The 15,495-nt window shown below is 36.4% G+C and overlaps 2 protein-coding genes across 4 annotated transcripts in view; one reads left to right on the forward strand and one right to left on the reverse strand.

Annotated features, from left to right (window-relative positions):
* The window catches only part of LOC129574754 (uncharacterized), a 64,404-nt gene that overhangs the window by 7,944 nt on the left and 40,965 nt on the right, over positions 1–15,495 (reverse strand). Inside the window, exons 1-2 of one of the 3 annotated variants that reach the window (XM_055457196.1) lie at positions 7,714–7,990; positions 2,864–3,667 (exon numbers count right to left, since the gene is read on the reverse strand). In XM_055457196.1, coding sequence (XP_055313171.1) covers positions 2,864–3,383 — 520 coding nt within the window. In that variant the 5' untranslated portion in view covers positions 3,384–3,667; positions 7,714–7,990. Of the gene's footprint in view, positions 1–2,863; positions 3,668–7,436; positions 7,991–15,495 lie in introns of those variants that run through there. The other 2 variants (XM_055457185.1, XM_055457205.1) reach the window with 2 other exon arrangements.
* The window catches only part of LOC129574751 (uncharacterized), a 64,819-nt gene that overhangs the window by 1,822 nt on the left and 47,502 nt on the right, over positions 1–15,495 (forward strand). The window lies entirely within an intron of this gene.

Raw genomic sequence — 15,495 nt, forward strand, 5'->3', positions numbered from 1 at the left:
TTGCAAATGAAGTGTCCGAAAAAAACAAAAATCTGTCGAATTGAAACCATTGAAATGTTCGTAGTTAAACACACACACTCACACACCAAAATCAATGGTTTTCACGGTTGAATGATTAAATTTATGTGTGTGGAGAGCTCTCATCATTGTCGACTCTCGATGCATTTTTTCCAGCGTATTTTTTATTTGGCGCGTGCTTTCACTTATGTTTGCGCAAGAGCAACAGAAAAAACCAACTCAGGGCAAGAAAAATCGGTCGACTGAAGCGAAAACTAACCGAAACATACCAATGCCAAAACTTAAAATAACGGAATCACAATGGGAAGTGTACAATAGCAAGCGTCGAAAAAAAATTCGCGTTATTGCCATATTATGACAATGGGCAAAAGCATTCACCATGGTTCGTGAGTTGAATCGGATAGATGATGCTTAGACAACGCTTAATATATTTGGCTATGGCATCAGTGAAATGACAGCAATTTTTGTTTGTTTGAAGATTTGCTGGAACAAAACGCTTCCCCCGACTCGGAATAGAAAGCCATGATTTACCATACAAATCGAATGAAATCACGGCATTGAACAATCAACAACAGCAACGAGCAACGAGCAACGAGACAACAACAGCAGAAAAAAAAACCCGTCCTCGAGCTTATCATATATTATGAGTCCGGAGTTCGGTTTGACGGAATGGATAAAAAGAATAACTCATTCCTTACCAACAAAAAATGTGTTTTCGTTTAAAATGGATTATAATCGGTAATGAAGTTAAAAAGTTCAGGAAATCATGCACAGCCGAAATATGTATATATCTACCAGTCCAATGAAAACGGAAGTGTTTCCTGATGATACATGACATTTCAGCCGATTTCAAAGAAGAAGAAAAAACTACGCATGCTGTAAAATTGAATAATTTTAACGGTTGACCGAGCCACAAGCCCTTTTTCATGTTTTTGATTATGTTGAGGCTTGGTGACAAAACTCCTTCATTGGCCACTTGATGCATACACACGCCATTCAATCGACTAAGGTGGTCGCACTTGACAACAGCTGATATGTGTGTATCAACTATCATCGTCGCCAAATGAAATTCATTGTATAGCTACACAGTTCGAGGAAGTACTTTGTCTTTGAAAGTTTGCTGTGCGACAACAGCCATATAACTGATTTGTATGTGTGTACACTGTGCTCGCTCTTTTGATCGCTTGTTGAGAAAAAAACAAACCAACAACAGCATGAAAATTTCATGCTATTCAAGACTCTATTAAACATTGGTGACTTGTTGCGCATATATTTTAGTAAATGAAATTAATTTGATATGTCGCGCCAACATGAATTGCACGAAATGGCGAGCAAACAAGTAGAGCGGACTGCATAAATGCAATAAGGAAGCGTGCACATCTCTCGTTCACTTTGTTCCACGGAAAATGTATTCACTGATGTGCTCTGCAATCAAGAGAGCAACCTCTTTGTGTCTACAGGAAACTCGTTCTTAATCGATCGATACTAGCTCGACGCGAACTAACGTTTAGGCACGTACAGTCGTACACACACACACACACACACACACACACACACACACACACACACATACACAGTTTTATGATTGTTTGCTTTGTGTAAAACTTCATTACACTTTAGACCGTTTTTACTGTTGTGATGTGTTTCAACTTTCTCGCGCTGTACTATTCTCGTGATTTGTGTTTATTTTGAAATCATGCATGCAATGTTTGCAGCCACTATCGTTACTCTTCACTGAACTTTATTTAGCGCGATGGCGTCTCTTTATAGAGAATGAAAGAAAAAAATTTCCACTTGAGATTTTACGTTTTTTTTTTCTTCTTCAACATTCTATCGCTCGTTCGGTTTGGAATCGGAACCGTAGAAATCCTATGTTTACATTATCATTATGTATTTGAATCACAAATGCATCGAGTGTTTTGATGTGGCACAGAAAACAGGATGAGATTCATCGCGACACACATTGTAAATCAAAAGAACGATGTACATTGAAATACATAAGGCAATTCAGAGAGGAGAAGAAGAAAGCATAAGAAGAAACAGTGTTGCGTTGTTGAGTGATAGAATGACAAGTAGTACATAGTACACGAGTGTGTGGTGTTTTTTTTCTTCTTCTTCAGAATTTGATAAGAGTCGACAACAACCGCAATCACAGGGTGCGATATGCACAATAAATGGACGAGAGAGCATTTCGATGAATCGCATATGAACACACGCTGAAATAGCCTGTGCGAACATTGATCAGTAACAATCTAATCATGAAAAATGCACAAGAATTATAATGTGTCGAAAAATGAAGGAAAATAGCGAGAATAAAATCGACGATAAGAATCCCATTAGTGACTGTTAGCTCGTTCAAATTGATTAGAATATATATAAAATGGTCGTAAAATTCACATTTGATTTTAAATTATAAAAATGTTGTCATTTTTTTCTTGCACACACTCGATTTTTTCCCTCGCGACAGTGCTACGTGTGAATTGTTTATCACAATGAATGTGAATTGATTTGAAGTGTGCGCTGTTTACATTTGTCATTTCCACTAGAAATAAGTGCTGTTTCTGTTTGCAACTGACGCATCAACCACCACCGCCATCGCCGCTGCCGCACAGAAAATAATGCATAAGCAATCGGTATATTGCTAATCATTATCGCATCGACATTAAAATGCGATAAAATTTTTGTTTATTTTTCAATTTGATTTGAATGCAATGAAAAAAGCAGTACTCTAATTTTCATAAATAAATGATGTATTGAGATAGCCCTTGGGAGTTATTTTTGAAAAAAAAAGAGCGCAGAAAAAGTGTATATTAATAATGGAAAACAAGATAAGGATGACACTTACCTAAGGCGGCAACCAGATCGAAGCCCCAGAATCGTGTACAGTCAGAATACTGAATGTTCTTCGTTGGTGACCATGTTTCGTTGGTGGCGGCGGTTTTATTGTGCGTCGTGCGATTCGGTTGAATCGTATCCTCTCGAATATCAGCAAAAATTTCTTCATCGTAATTATCGTCAAATATTCGCTCAGTGGCAAATATTTTGACAAAGGTCGATGGTTTAACGGTTGCTATCAATTCAATGTGATTTTGTAGTGTGCTCAATGGCGTTGCAGGTCTGGTGAATGCCTCCGCATTATCATGAACTTGATGGGTTTCACTGTAAACCGTTCGTATAAGTCCACCATGCAGCCAGAGTGCAGGCGTTAATGCCAAACAACCAACAATATTTACGATCAGCAAATTGATTACAAAACGATTGGCCGTTGTTCGTAGACCGGGTGTTATCCAAAATGAACCGAGCGCTAATACATTTACAGCCGTTGATAGTAATTGAAGAGCGCCAATAATATAATCGATTGCCATTTTTTGCACATCATTTAATTTTTTGTTTTGTTTTGGCTCTTGTTGGTACTTTTTTTACTTGAAATGTTTTTTTTTTCGTTTTTTCCTTGGGGTCAAACAGTTCAATTTCTCTTTTACGTTTTTTTTTCTATCTTTTTTCTGCTTTGAGAATTTCACGAATCACTTATAATTTGATTTGGTCAATTAAACAATGAGTGTTCATGTCGCAACATTGCCACTTGACTTTAGCTGCTAGGTCACTCTCTCTCTTTCTCGGTGTGTAATTTGCCCGGACGATGATTTCACTGCAAATGAGAAGAAACAACGAATGAAACATACAAAAAATTAATAATGATTCAACATGAGTCAGTTGCAATTGGATAATGTAATATTTGAACGGCTGGATTCCACTGAATGTTAAATATTTGTTACCACTTGAAGGTAGTTTTGTCTTACGTTCAAATCACGTTCGGCACATGCGAAACAGTCACACGCATATTAACATTCATTCAGACAGTCAGAGTACAAGAAGAGTAGAGTATTGTAAATCTTTGTGCGTAATGATCTCGTTTCGACCTCGACAAATTTGAAACAAACAAGAAATTGAAAGAAACATTCAAACCGTCGGTTTTTCAACGGTTTTGTCGTCTTTTCATCCGCCACAAACGCACACACACACACACACGATTTATTCAATCCAAACCATGTATACTACAAAGGAATATCAAATGGGGCCGCCGTTCATGCTGCTGCCATATTATTTGGTGTATATAATTTGTGACCCTGAACGCAGGTATCAAACGACAGCCAACCGAACAGAAAAAAATCAATCGGTTCAAATCAATTCAATCGCCTGGTTTTCGTCTAGTTTGCCATAACCAATAATTTGTTGCTCACAGACACGCGGTAAATCGATTCTTTGTTGCCATTCGCTTAATTCTATTGTGAAATGTGTTTCTGTTTCTGTGTGGGGATTGAGCAAGAAATAAAGGCTCCAGAATAGACCGAAAAAGAAACACTGGCAATTCACAAAATTTGTACAGTTTCACTTGTCTCGAAATAATCTCATTTCCTTCGAAGACAGAGGCTTTAATATTGAAATAGGACTCTTTTTTCTCTCTCTCTCATTCAGAATGGATCACAAGATATTTTTAATCTTTCACTCGAATAATTCGAATGTCGCAACAATTTTCAATCGAATGCAACACCAAATAGAAGAGAAAGACGAAGAACTATTTATTTTTGCTCAGCGATTTTCTCTCTTGAGCTGCTGCTGCTGCTTCCAACCAAATGAAACCACAACTTTTTTGTGTTGATGAATGCTTTTTCTTCTATCAATCGTTGGAATTCTTCGTTTTCTTTTCTCTTCGTTCACACACCATTTTGGATAGCATCCATTTTCGACTGCATACATTCGACGTGTTTCAATTGATGTTTAACAATGCAAACAAAATCAAATGAAAACATACTTTACATTCATGATATTCCCACACTTTTACGAATGGTTGAGCAATTTTATTAGCGATATTATTGTTTGCATGTAATTGTGCATGCGTTGCGAATGGTTGTGGCTGATTGCAATGCATTGTAGGTCTTGAGCTGTACACAAAGGTAACATAAGAAAAACAAACGGAGGAGCAAACTAATGATTTGATCACACACCGTTTTGTATTACATTGTGTATTACTTAATGAGAAAGATACAAAAAAAACAACAGCAATAATAATGGAAGAAACGAACCCACGAACGAATGAACGAATATAAAAAGAATGCCTTCGAATAACACCGTAACAAATTGTTCGCAAACATCAAAATACCCGTGACGGATTCAAATGCGCATTCTCTCAAATGTCTTTGACATCAAACGACCATCGGTTCGGAGACGTTGAAAATTCTAAGCCGAGAGCGAATAATTCAGTTCACAGCATTTGCACCGTGATGCGCTGCGTCAAAGATCACACGACCAACTGATCGATGGTGTGCTAGCTGCGACTAATATGAGACCCGGATGAAGAACATTTATCAGGCGTTTTATTGAAACCAGTTTTTCAGTTTGTATGTTTAGTGTCATTTGATCGAACATTCAATATGCCACAATTAAAGCAGTGCACTTAATATAGCAGGCCATTATCGTTAATCGATTGGCTTGTGTAAAGTTCTCTCTCTCTCTCTCTCTGCAGTTTAGATCGTCTAATAGTGTTATTATTTGAAACTGAAATGGTTTCACAGCCAATTCCAATCAGTATATGTTAATGTCAACAAGTCTCGCCACCAAAAAGTCTAATTCCCACGTTCCCTGTCTGTCTGTTTGTGTGTATTCTTGATTAATGCGATATTTTTTCGATATGCTCACAACTGTCAATGGAAAGGTGTCTTGAAATGTATAGTTTTCCTAACATATTTCGATTTTTTTCAGAAAAAGTGTTTTTCAGCAAAATTCGATTTTGAAATTCTGGATTTTTAAATTCGGATTTTGTTTAGTTTCTCACGAAGAATTTTGTGGTGGTTTCAGTTTGAAGCTTCGATTGAGCATTTTGAAAAATTAACCCAAAAATGCTAGTTAATAAGATACCGATCTTATTAACATATTAATAACATATTTTCGTTATTAACCTGGAAAATTTTTCAAAACGACTCATCATAAATGAAAACTGAAACCACCATAAAATTCTTCATGAAAAACTAAACAAAATTCAATTCCAAAACCTCAAAATTTCAAAATCGAATTTTGTTAAAAACACTTTTTCTGAAAAAAATCAAAATATGTTAGGAAAACTATATTGAAATGTGTTTTTTTCGAAATCCTATGTTTCACACTTTCGCAAATATTGTCGAATTGATTGAGCGAACATTCAAAACACTGATTAATTACACTGCGAAAATATTTTTTTTCATTTCGTTTGTTTGCTGAACAAAGCGTGTGCTGAAACCCAAACAAAAATGAAACGGCTTTTGCGTTCGTGTCTTTTTTTTCATTTCTTAGCCATATTTCAGAAGATAAAATTGTTTGATATATTCTTTACAGTAGATTCGTGTGCACTTTCTTTTTGTTCTGTGATTTAGTTCAGAATTGTTTTTTTCCCATGGTACTTATATCGATCAAAATGAAGCTGAAAAGAAGAAGACAGAAAAAACGACCCGAAAGAGTTTATCTGGTGTGTTGGAATGCGACGTTATGGTAGGTCATTGGTCGCAACACTTTTGGCTTTGAGCCGAACCAACAGCACCGTGATGATATCGTGAGAACCAAGAATTACAACCACGGAAGAATCGGTATTCGATCTTTTTTTTTGTATTATCATGTCTTCTCTCTTAAAATGGGTAGAGGAAAAAATCTCTTCTTTCAATTTCGTGCGATTGTCGTTTCGTTCGAACCGACCGATCTTAACATGCCACACGATGCACAAGTAAAACACACAATATTCCCCAGTGTTTTTTTTTTGTTAAACAACAATTCATATGATCACACAGACACACATATTGTCTGTGTTGTATACAACATTTTTTTGCTGTTCCTCTCCTTCTCTCATTCTTCCAATCCGTTTTCTCACTGGTTCCCTTCTCTCACTCTTTCAACGTCTTTGTTCGGTGTTATGGGTTTCATGAAAAAAAAGCAGAAAAATATGTATGCACTAAATGAGTTTATGTTGTCGACCTTTTTGTATAGAGTTATGTGTAATTTTGACTTGATGGTCGATGTTTTCATATAGAACAGCAAACATAACATCGCTTTTCTCATGTGCTTGCACTTTGATTCCGTAAATAATAGGCGAGCAACCGTTTGATGCACTGATTTTTTTTTTATTCGTTCGAACATTTCTTCGTTAGTTGAAGAATTTGAACCGCAGAAAAATTCTCCATTTTTCTACCGAATCATGATTCGTTGTGTTTTCGGAGAATTTCTTTGTTTCGATAATATTATTTTTACTCATTTACTGATAGCATGATTTATTTTGTTCCATGACTATTTCAACACAAGACGAAATCTCGACAGAAAAGAAGGGAACATACGTAAATGAATAAAAAATGAAAATAAAAATAAAAATGGGACTTTCAATCGTTTAGAAAACCTACATTCAATTCAATGCTGACGATCACACATTCCAAAAGCAGTCGAGTTTTGTTCATTTCATTTTTTGCCATGTCTTGTCTCTCACTTGCTCGTTTCCAACACAAAACTCACAATGTTCACACACGCACTCAATTCTCTTGGCACAAGTATATTCCATTTCCAAATGAGACTATTTTCTTCTTTTTTTTATGTTTAATTTCAAGATTTCGTTTCTTTTTTTTCTTGTCGCTCTTTGCGTGTCCAAGTTACTCTCTTTATTTCTGTGTAAATATTATTCACCTTTATTTCCTTCTTTAATTTTGATTTTTGTGTTTAATTTCTGTTTCTTTCATTCAGGTTTTATTATAAATTTCCGTTGAATGTTTCGGTTTCGGTTACAAATCGAACACAAGTTTCAAACACAATGCTATAACTATGCGTGTGCAGTAACAGCGAACGACAGTACAACCATTCGCTTCCAATTTCACCACGAAACTGAAACTTCAATTTCAAATGGATTTGAACGCTGTGCTGCGTCTATGAACGGAATGTTTTCGTTCGGTTTCGGTACCGATGTGAGGCATGTATGTGACGCGCGGGCGTGCATACACCAAAACGCCAGTCACTTTTATCTGTGAGCATTTTCGAACGTTCGAACGTTCACAGCATGTGTGTATGTGGTGTGTGCTCTCGATGGTGCAGCAGCGTTCACCAGTTGATCGCTGATTACTTGAACGCAAGCAAAACAGATGATTTCGGTGCGGTGATACGTTTCTGTACACAACCATTATGTTTCTATGCATGTCGACTATTCATGTCATTTGCCTGCCGCTTTTTTCTCTCATTCTTTATATATAGATTTTGTGTGTGTTTATATTTCTTTTTTTTTTTTAATTTTATTTCTTCATCTCGAAAAAACCGCTCTCTGAACTGAATGCCTTCCGATCACTTGCAAACACAGTGACAAAGAAGAAAAAATGAACGAAATGTTCTCCGTTCGTTCGCATTTCTGGCCCATTCATACACACATACAGTGTCTTTATCATCACCAAACTAATTCGGCCAGCAATTTTTTTTTGCTGTGATTTTACGAAAAACCGTTTTTTTCGTTTCGCAATGCAACACAATACACAGAATGCTTTTGATGTGCAAACCTCTTTCTGACCAGAGATACACACCAGTGTGTGTATGTTTTCGGTTGCTACTTCTCTCTTGCACACTTATCGTCCGGGCTACAATTTGATGTGGTCATTACTGTCAAATATTTTACAACCATCTTAACGATCTGATATTCTACCGAAGAAAAACAAATTGAGATTTTTCTTTATGATTCGGAAAATTTCACAGATCGCATTTGGTCCGTCGCATTAAAATGTCGACTGGAAATATAAAAACGACGTGATTATGAATTTCGTATGTTGGTGGTGGGCAGTTTGTGGGTTTTTTATCCGCTCTATACGCGTATACTATATTTAGATAAGTTCTTGGTCGATGCGAAACTTAAAGCACTGACGAAATGTTACGAAGAACACATATCCAATCATCTGTGTAAAATAATCGTATTATTAGTAAAACGTCATGACGTCATAGATGTGTCGAAAACATCGCCAGTGCGAATAACAATTGTGGTTTTTGTATATCTCTTTGATGTACTAATTGATAATCAGTTGTGGCTTGGAAACAATGATCTAAAAATTATTTAGCAAATACTGGCTCTAATAACCATTTGCTCATCACTTGTTTTATCTCGGTTGTTTTTCAACGAATTTAACACACTCCAAAATACGCATTGTAGCATATGTACGCCTTTTGTTGCTTATGGTTTTTCCGGCTGCCACTCTTCCGTTTCATTTCTATAATATTTTCATAAATAGCACCACATTCTGTGAAGCATATCGCGAATTTTGGCAACAAACGCAATGCATATATAAGCCTGTAACCATTGAGATGAAAGAAGACTGGCAGAGAAGAATCGTATGATGAAATCGGATTATGAAATCAATCTTCATTCTTTCGGAGCGCATTGGAATCCACACAACAACACACACATTTTCAAGTGGTTACACCAAATTGACACTGATGCGTTAACCGCTGTTTATCGAAATTTGAATTGAATATCAAATTCAAGTCGAAAAGGAAGAGTAAGCGGTTGGTTGTTTGCTCGACATTTGTAACACGACCCACTTCTAGACAAGCCAATGCAATAAAAGGATAAACAATCCATTTATTTCCAACGTAAGAAGATTACATAATAGAATTGGCTTGAGGAATTGAATCCACTTTGTGTCCCAGTTATGTCGGAGCGCTATTTTGCGCCAACGCAAAATCAAACGAATCATCATAACTGCTCGCACCTGCAATTATTACTTATGTAAGAACACAACACGGCAAAAACAATGCGATCCTACAATGCGTGGATTAAAATTGCGATTCGAAATCGTTAAAACATCATTTGAGATTACAGTGATATAATGCGATGGAAGCAAGCATATTCGATGACCTAATTTTCACCGTTAGAATTACTACCAAGTATCAAGAAGTTAAACGTGCACGCGCACCCAGCAGATATGTTCATTTATTCGAAACGATTAATTGAGAGTGCGGTTGGAATGACTGTAGAAAGAATGATGTTATAACATGATATTCAGTTGTTTTTTTTTGTGTCTGTTGCTGCCTTTTATTTTTGAAGAAATAAACAGGAATTCGGCCTTGAATGGCATCAGACCATTTGAATTTAACTGCCTGTGATAAGATCTGACAAAGAGTGCAGAAAAAACGAAGAAAAAAAGTGGCAAATCAGCCGTTATTTTAACATTTTTTTGTTGTTTCATCTATCTTCTTCACATTAATTAAAAGCCATTTGATTTATTCGAGTTAAGTAAATTGATATTCGTGGCGCGAAACCAGTATCTGAGTGCGCCTGAATGCGCAACGTTATTTTCGATTTACGACAATAGGAAGTGAGGAAGCGGAATTTAAATGCGTCTTCATATCGCGTTACGTTTTTGTCATTGCTTCGATTTCTCAAGTGAGCACGTGCCATTTCACCGCATATGCATCTAATTACGTTGGCCCGTTGGATGTTTGGACAAGAACAATATTTACATACATGTTGCGTTTGAGTTGGGAAACTTGGAGCATTGTGTCAACAGTAAGGAATGTTTGATGCATTGTGTTTGTATGTTGCATGTTTGGATAGTAAACATGGCCAAGACGAACAATACACACTCAAAAGATGACAACTCACAGCAGTGCTTCGACCAAAAGGTTACTTGTATTCCGGGACTCTTGAGCGTATACAGCCATAATCGAATTAAACTTTTTTTTACACGTTTTAAACGACATACAGTGCTGGAATTCTACGACATTTTTGCCGAATCCGAATCAGAATCGGAATTCTGTCACAAAAAACAATGAAATCCATTCTTCTTGAATTTACTTTCCAAATTGGACTGAAATGGATCCCATCCACTTTTTTCATATTTGCCGAATATATTCTCGAAACACATTATTTTAGTCGGAATTATTCTGTCGACACAATATGTTACCGAATATATTCGGAAAATATGAAAAAAGTGGATGGAATCCATTTCAGTCCAATTTGGAAAGTAAATTCAAGAAGAATGGATTTCATTGTTTTTTGTGACAGAATTCCGATTCTGATTCGGATTCGTCAAAAATGTCGTAGAATTCCAGCACAGGTATGGAATGTTATGGGCTAAAAAAAACCCGCAAAAAACATTAACGGATCCAAAATCGCACAAAAAACCAGTCCGTTAAGTCAATAGCATGCCATCGAACAGCTGTAGTGTCGCTTGTTTATGCACTTCGAACGAAATGTTTTCTCGCAGAGAATTTAAAACACGTAAATACATCCAGTTTCAGATATATTCCGATTGCATGCGACAACGGCTCGCGCCATTGCTTATCATGATGATACTTTGTTCTTGTCACTCGTCTTTGCAATTCATTCGTCATCAGCCGAACGCATGTGATACGACGACATAAATGTCAACATCATCGTTTTGTTGTAGGTTTTAATTAAAGATTTTTCTTTGTGTGAGTCTTCTTTTATTATTTATCTTGAATACTCACGCTCTTTTGCTCCGTTCATAACTTTGTAACAATGATGTGGTGTATTTTGGATGGTTCGCATGTGATGCCACACATTTCATCGCATCATTTTATGGAATGATATTCGAAAGTAAATGATTCTATTTTTAAAACTGGAGTGGCTTTTGTTTAATCTTACACGCGCACATACACCACTTTCAACGGCTTGTTATTACATTTTTCTTTGTAATTTGTCGTATTGTGCAAATATTTGTAAATATTTTAAGCTAACCGAGGGAGAGAGAGAGAGAGACTCCATTCGAGTTTTGGCTCCAAAATAGATATATGTGTCAGTCTGTCATATGTGCAAAAAAAGCGATGTGTGTGCGTGGTGTCATAGATTTCAGGTGAGTCAATTTGATTTATTCCGCTCATTACATGATTTATGTGGATGGCGATGCAGTGACGCGTCGAAATTTATGACAACATCACACAACCGCATTCAGCTCATTTCGAATTCAGTCCGTAAATTAGTTTCATCAAATTAATCGACCTTTCGGTTTCAATTGGAATTTTTCGAATTGAATTTTGATTATAATCTCGTTTTTTTCGTTTGCTCTCTGCCCCATAAATTGTTCACTTTGCACGTTCGACAAGTGTTTTGCCATGCCTTTTAAAATATTGAAAGAAAAAAATGGAAATTGTCGATTTAAATTACGCTTTAAACGAGATACACGGAGATTGAGAGAGATTTCAGGCGCGTGAATAGTTCGCGTTTTCTCGTCGGTGTGTTTTCAACCACAATTCAAATTGCTATTTACTTTACTGAACACAAAAAAAACCACATAGTTGCCACTGTGCATGCATCGATTGGCTGCTGTCACGGGATGAAAAACAATAGATAGTTTGTGATGCAAATTGTATTCTGCGGTTGCGAGTGCAATTGAAGACTATAATTACATATTCATTAGGTCATTTTTGGTTTTCCTGCTGCTGACACAACGACAACACGAAGCGAGAGAAAGATAGAGCGGAAAGCGACCCGAGCGCCTTGACAAACAATTACTTTTATGAAATTCAAACTCTGTTGACGGAACTATTTTTGATTTAATTACCCACAAAATTGATTGTGCTTGAAATACTGACAACCACAAACGAAAACCAAAACGCACGAAACGACGATTGAAACCGAAGAGCAAACAAGGAACAGCGCAATATAAACGTATTATCTGTATCGAACGACAGTAAGTTGGATGAATGAATTATTTCATGGCAAATGATTTAATCGGATCATAATTACTCGTTCGCAACAAATAATGCATACATTGTTGTGAAGCAAAAGACGAATCCTTTTAAATTTAGAATTTAGAAACATTTGGTTAGAAACAACGATACATATGATTTTTCTTCGCTTCAATTAAACATGGTATTTCGGTGAAATGGTGAAGAAATCGCATTCGGTCTCCCCATTTGACGATTGCTATTTAATGTAAGCAGACATTTGGCGCCCATTCCATATATATTCTCTTCATCGTATGCATTTAAATTCATCGAATAAATCAAAAATTTCATTCAACAAGCGAACGGCGTCGAAAATTTGAATTTAAACGAAATGAACGCAGCTATTCAATCTATTAATAAATTATGGACGGAAAAAGACAGTGAAATAGAAACTAATAGCTGAAACGAACGTCAATTTATTATACATATGGGCGATGCTAAGGGTAAAGCTCAATAATTCAAACTCAATTGATTTGGTCCTTAAACTCGAATGATTGAAATAGAAAAGCAGCGTTGAGATTCAACAAAAGTAACTTTGTTTTTTCATAAAATGTTTTATGAATCAATTAATTTTCAATTTTCTACGAATATCATTCAATTCGATTTGAAACAATTTCGCTAAATGTTTCATCCGTGTTGTTTTCTTTGGCGATTAAATTTTAATCATAACCCTTAAGCGAATTTTGTGAATTCGGTTTGTTTGGGTAAGCCAATCGGAATTCGGTGTAATCAAAATAGATTTGCCAGAGAAAATGAATAAATCATCGATTTTTCTGCCCAAGAAAAAACAAGCGAAATCTTCAAGTCTGGGTTTATTTTTTATCTTTTCACTTTTCACTTGCGACGATGTCGCAAAATCTTAATAAAAAAAAATCTTCATGTATCGCTGGTTGGTGACTTTATAATCATTGTACAAATTGAACGTACACACAGCTCGGCAATTCTTGCGTCGCGACGAGTTTTATGTGGTTTTGGTGTCTGTTCAATGCATTTATTTTTTGCGTTAATTCAATTGCACAGTCATTAATTTGACTGTTTACATTATTGGTTTTTGCTCCGATTTCGCGACGCTGCAGCACTGCGTCGTGTGGCTCTCTCATGATTCATATTTCTAAATAAGTAATCTCCAAGCAGTTGAAGCACGACCAAGATATAGCACGAAACCAGAGCAAACGAATGACTGGTTGTGTATGGCTATCGAATAACAGAATCAGTGCCGAAGTCAGTGAATCGAATTAGTTGCGCGGCGATGACAGGGAGCTGCCATGTATTGACGTGCAATTTGTATTCGATCACATGTGACCCAACTAATAAATCGTGACGCGCAAAAATATCATTTTATACTATGGGAAATTATGTGCATTTTTATTGACGACATCGGTCTCAATCATACAATAAATGGCAATCTTTTGAAGTTTTTCTCTGCTTTGAACGCTTATTTCAGGACATTTGGCGCGCACGTGTGTGTCTTAAAAACAAGTTGTTTGCTTTTATTCCTTTCATTACAATGTAAGCATTTTTATGCGCATATTGAACGTTGTTTTAGTTCTACTACCGCTCAAACCTGATGCATTTTCGTTTAATACTTCGTTTGCTATTCATTCCATTGAGAAATTTTAATGATCGATTCGTTGGGAAATGCATCACATATGTGTGCAGTGTGCAATGTGCAATAGTTTGGATATGAACTAACAAACCGAAAATAGTAGTTTCGGAGTTGGATGCGGGCTTTTCAATGAAATCAGAACTTCATTTAGTTTATATAAAATAAGAGTAGATAAAACTTGCGAGAAAATGTTCGAATATGGGTGGCTGCGAATGTTTGTAAGGATTGAATTGCTTGTGACGTCCGTTAGTTTAATGCATCCATCGTCATCAAATTCAGTGGCTTTGTAAAATCACAGCTGAAACGGAAACAGAGATAGAGAGACCAAAAGAATCGGATGAATACATAAATAGTTTACTTAGAACTTTAAAATGATATGGTTTTAAACGTGATATTCACGATGATGAATGAGATGAAAGCGATAAAACTGTGTGTAAGTTAATTTGATAAAAGTTCGATGAAAAAAAACCGAGAGCTATCCACAAATGGGTTCTTCTTCTTCATCATCCTTTTGTATATCTGCTATGACGTTCAGTGTTCAAGCAGACAAATTGCGCAGAGTGTGCATGTGATGTCGTTGTGCCTGGCTTCCGAGATAGCAGCACATATGCCGTATCGCATTATTATCATTTCATACGAAAAACGTGAACAAAGATATTAGATATGATGATGTGTGTCATGTCTATGTAAGCATATAACACACAATAGCCCATATTTGTAGTAAAAATCTCAAATTCAAACAAAAACATAAATTGAATCCGAGAGCTGAAACGACATCACTGCTTAACGGAGAGTGAGAGAGGTAGACACAAACTGAAAGACGAACACTAACGTGACAAACTGCGAAATTAACTCGGCGTAAATAAACGTGTATCTTCTTCTATTGCCCTTTTTCTAGAGTAGTCTCACTTTCGTGTATTTCTTTTTTTTCGTCTGAAAAAACCAAGTTGCACGTTATCAATCGGCAAGGTCGTTTTGGGGTTCGCGTGCACTTTCCCGGCATTCATTTTGAGTCGGCTCAATTTTCGCAATCATAGAGAAGCGTGACGACGGCTCTGGAACTTGTGGTGAATATATAATTGTCATGTGACACACACACACACACACACACACTCCTTGTTATCACTTGCTTCTGGAAAGAT

The sequence above is a fragment of the Sitodiplosis mosellana genome, unplaced genomic scaffold, assembly GCF_009176505.1.
Source record: "Sitodiplosis mosellana isolate CC-2019 unplaced genomic scaffold, AAFC_SMos_1.0 Smas_scaffold_1, whole genome shotgun sequence".
Taxonomy (NCBI): Eukaryota; Metazoa; Arthropoda; class Insecta; order Diptera; family Cecidomyiidae; genus Sitodiplosis; species Sitodiplosis mosellana.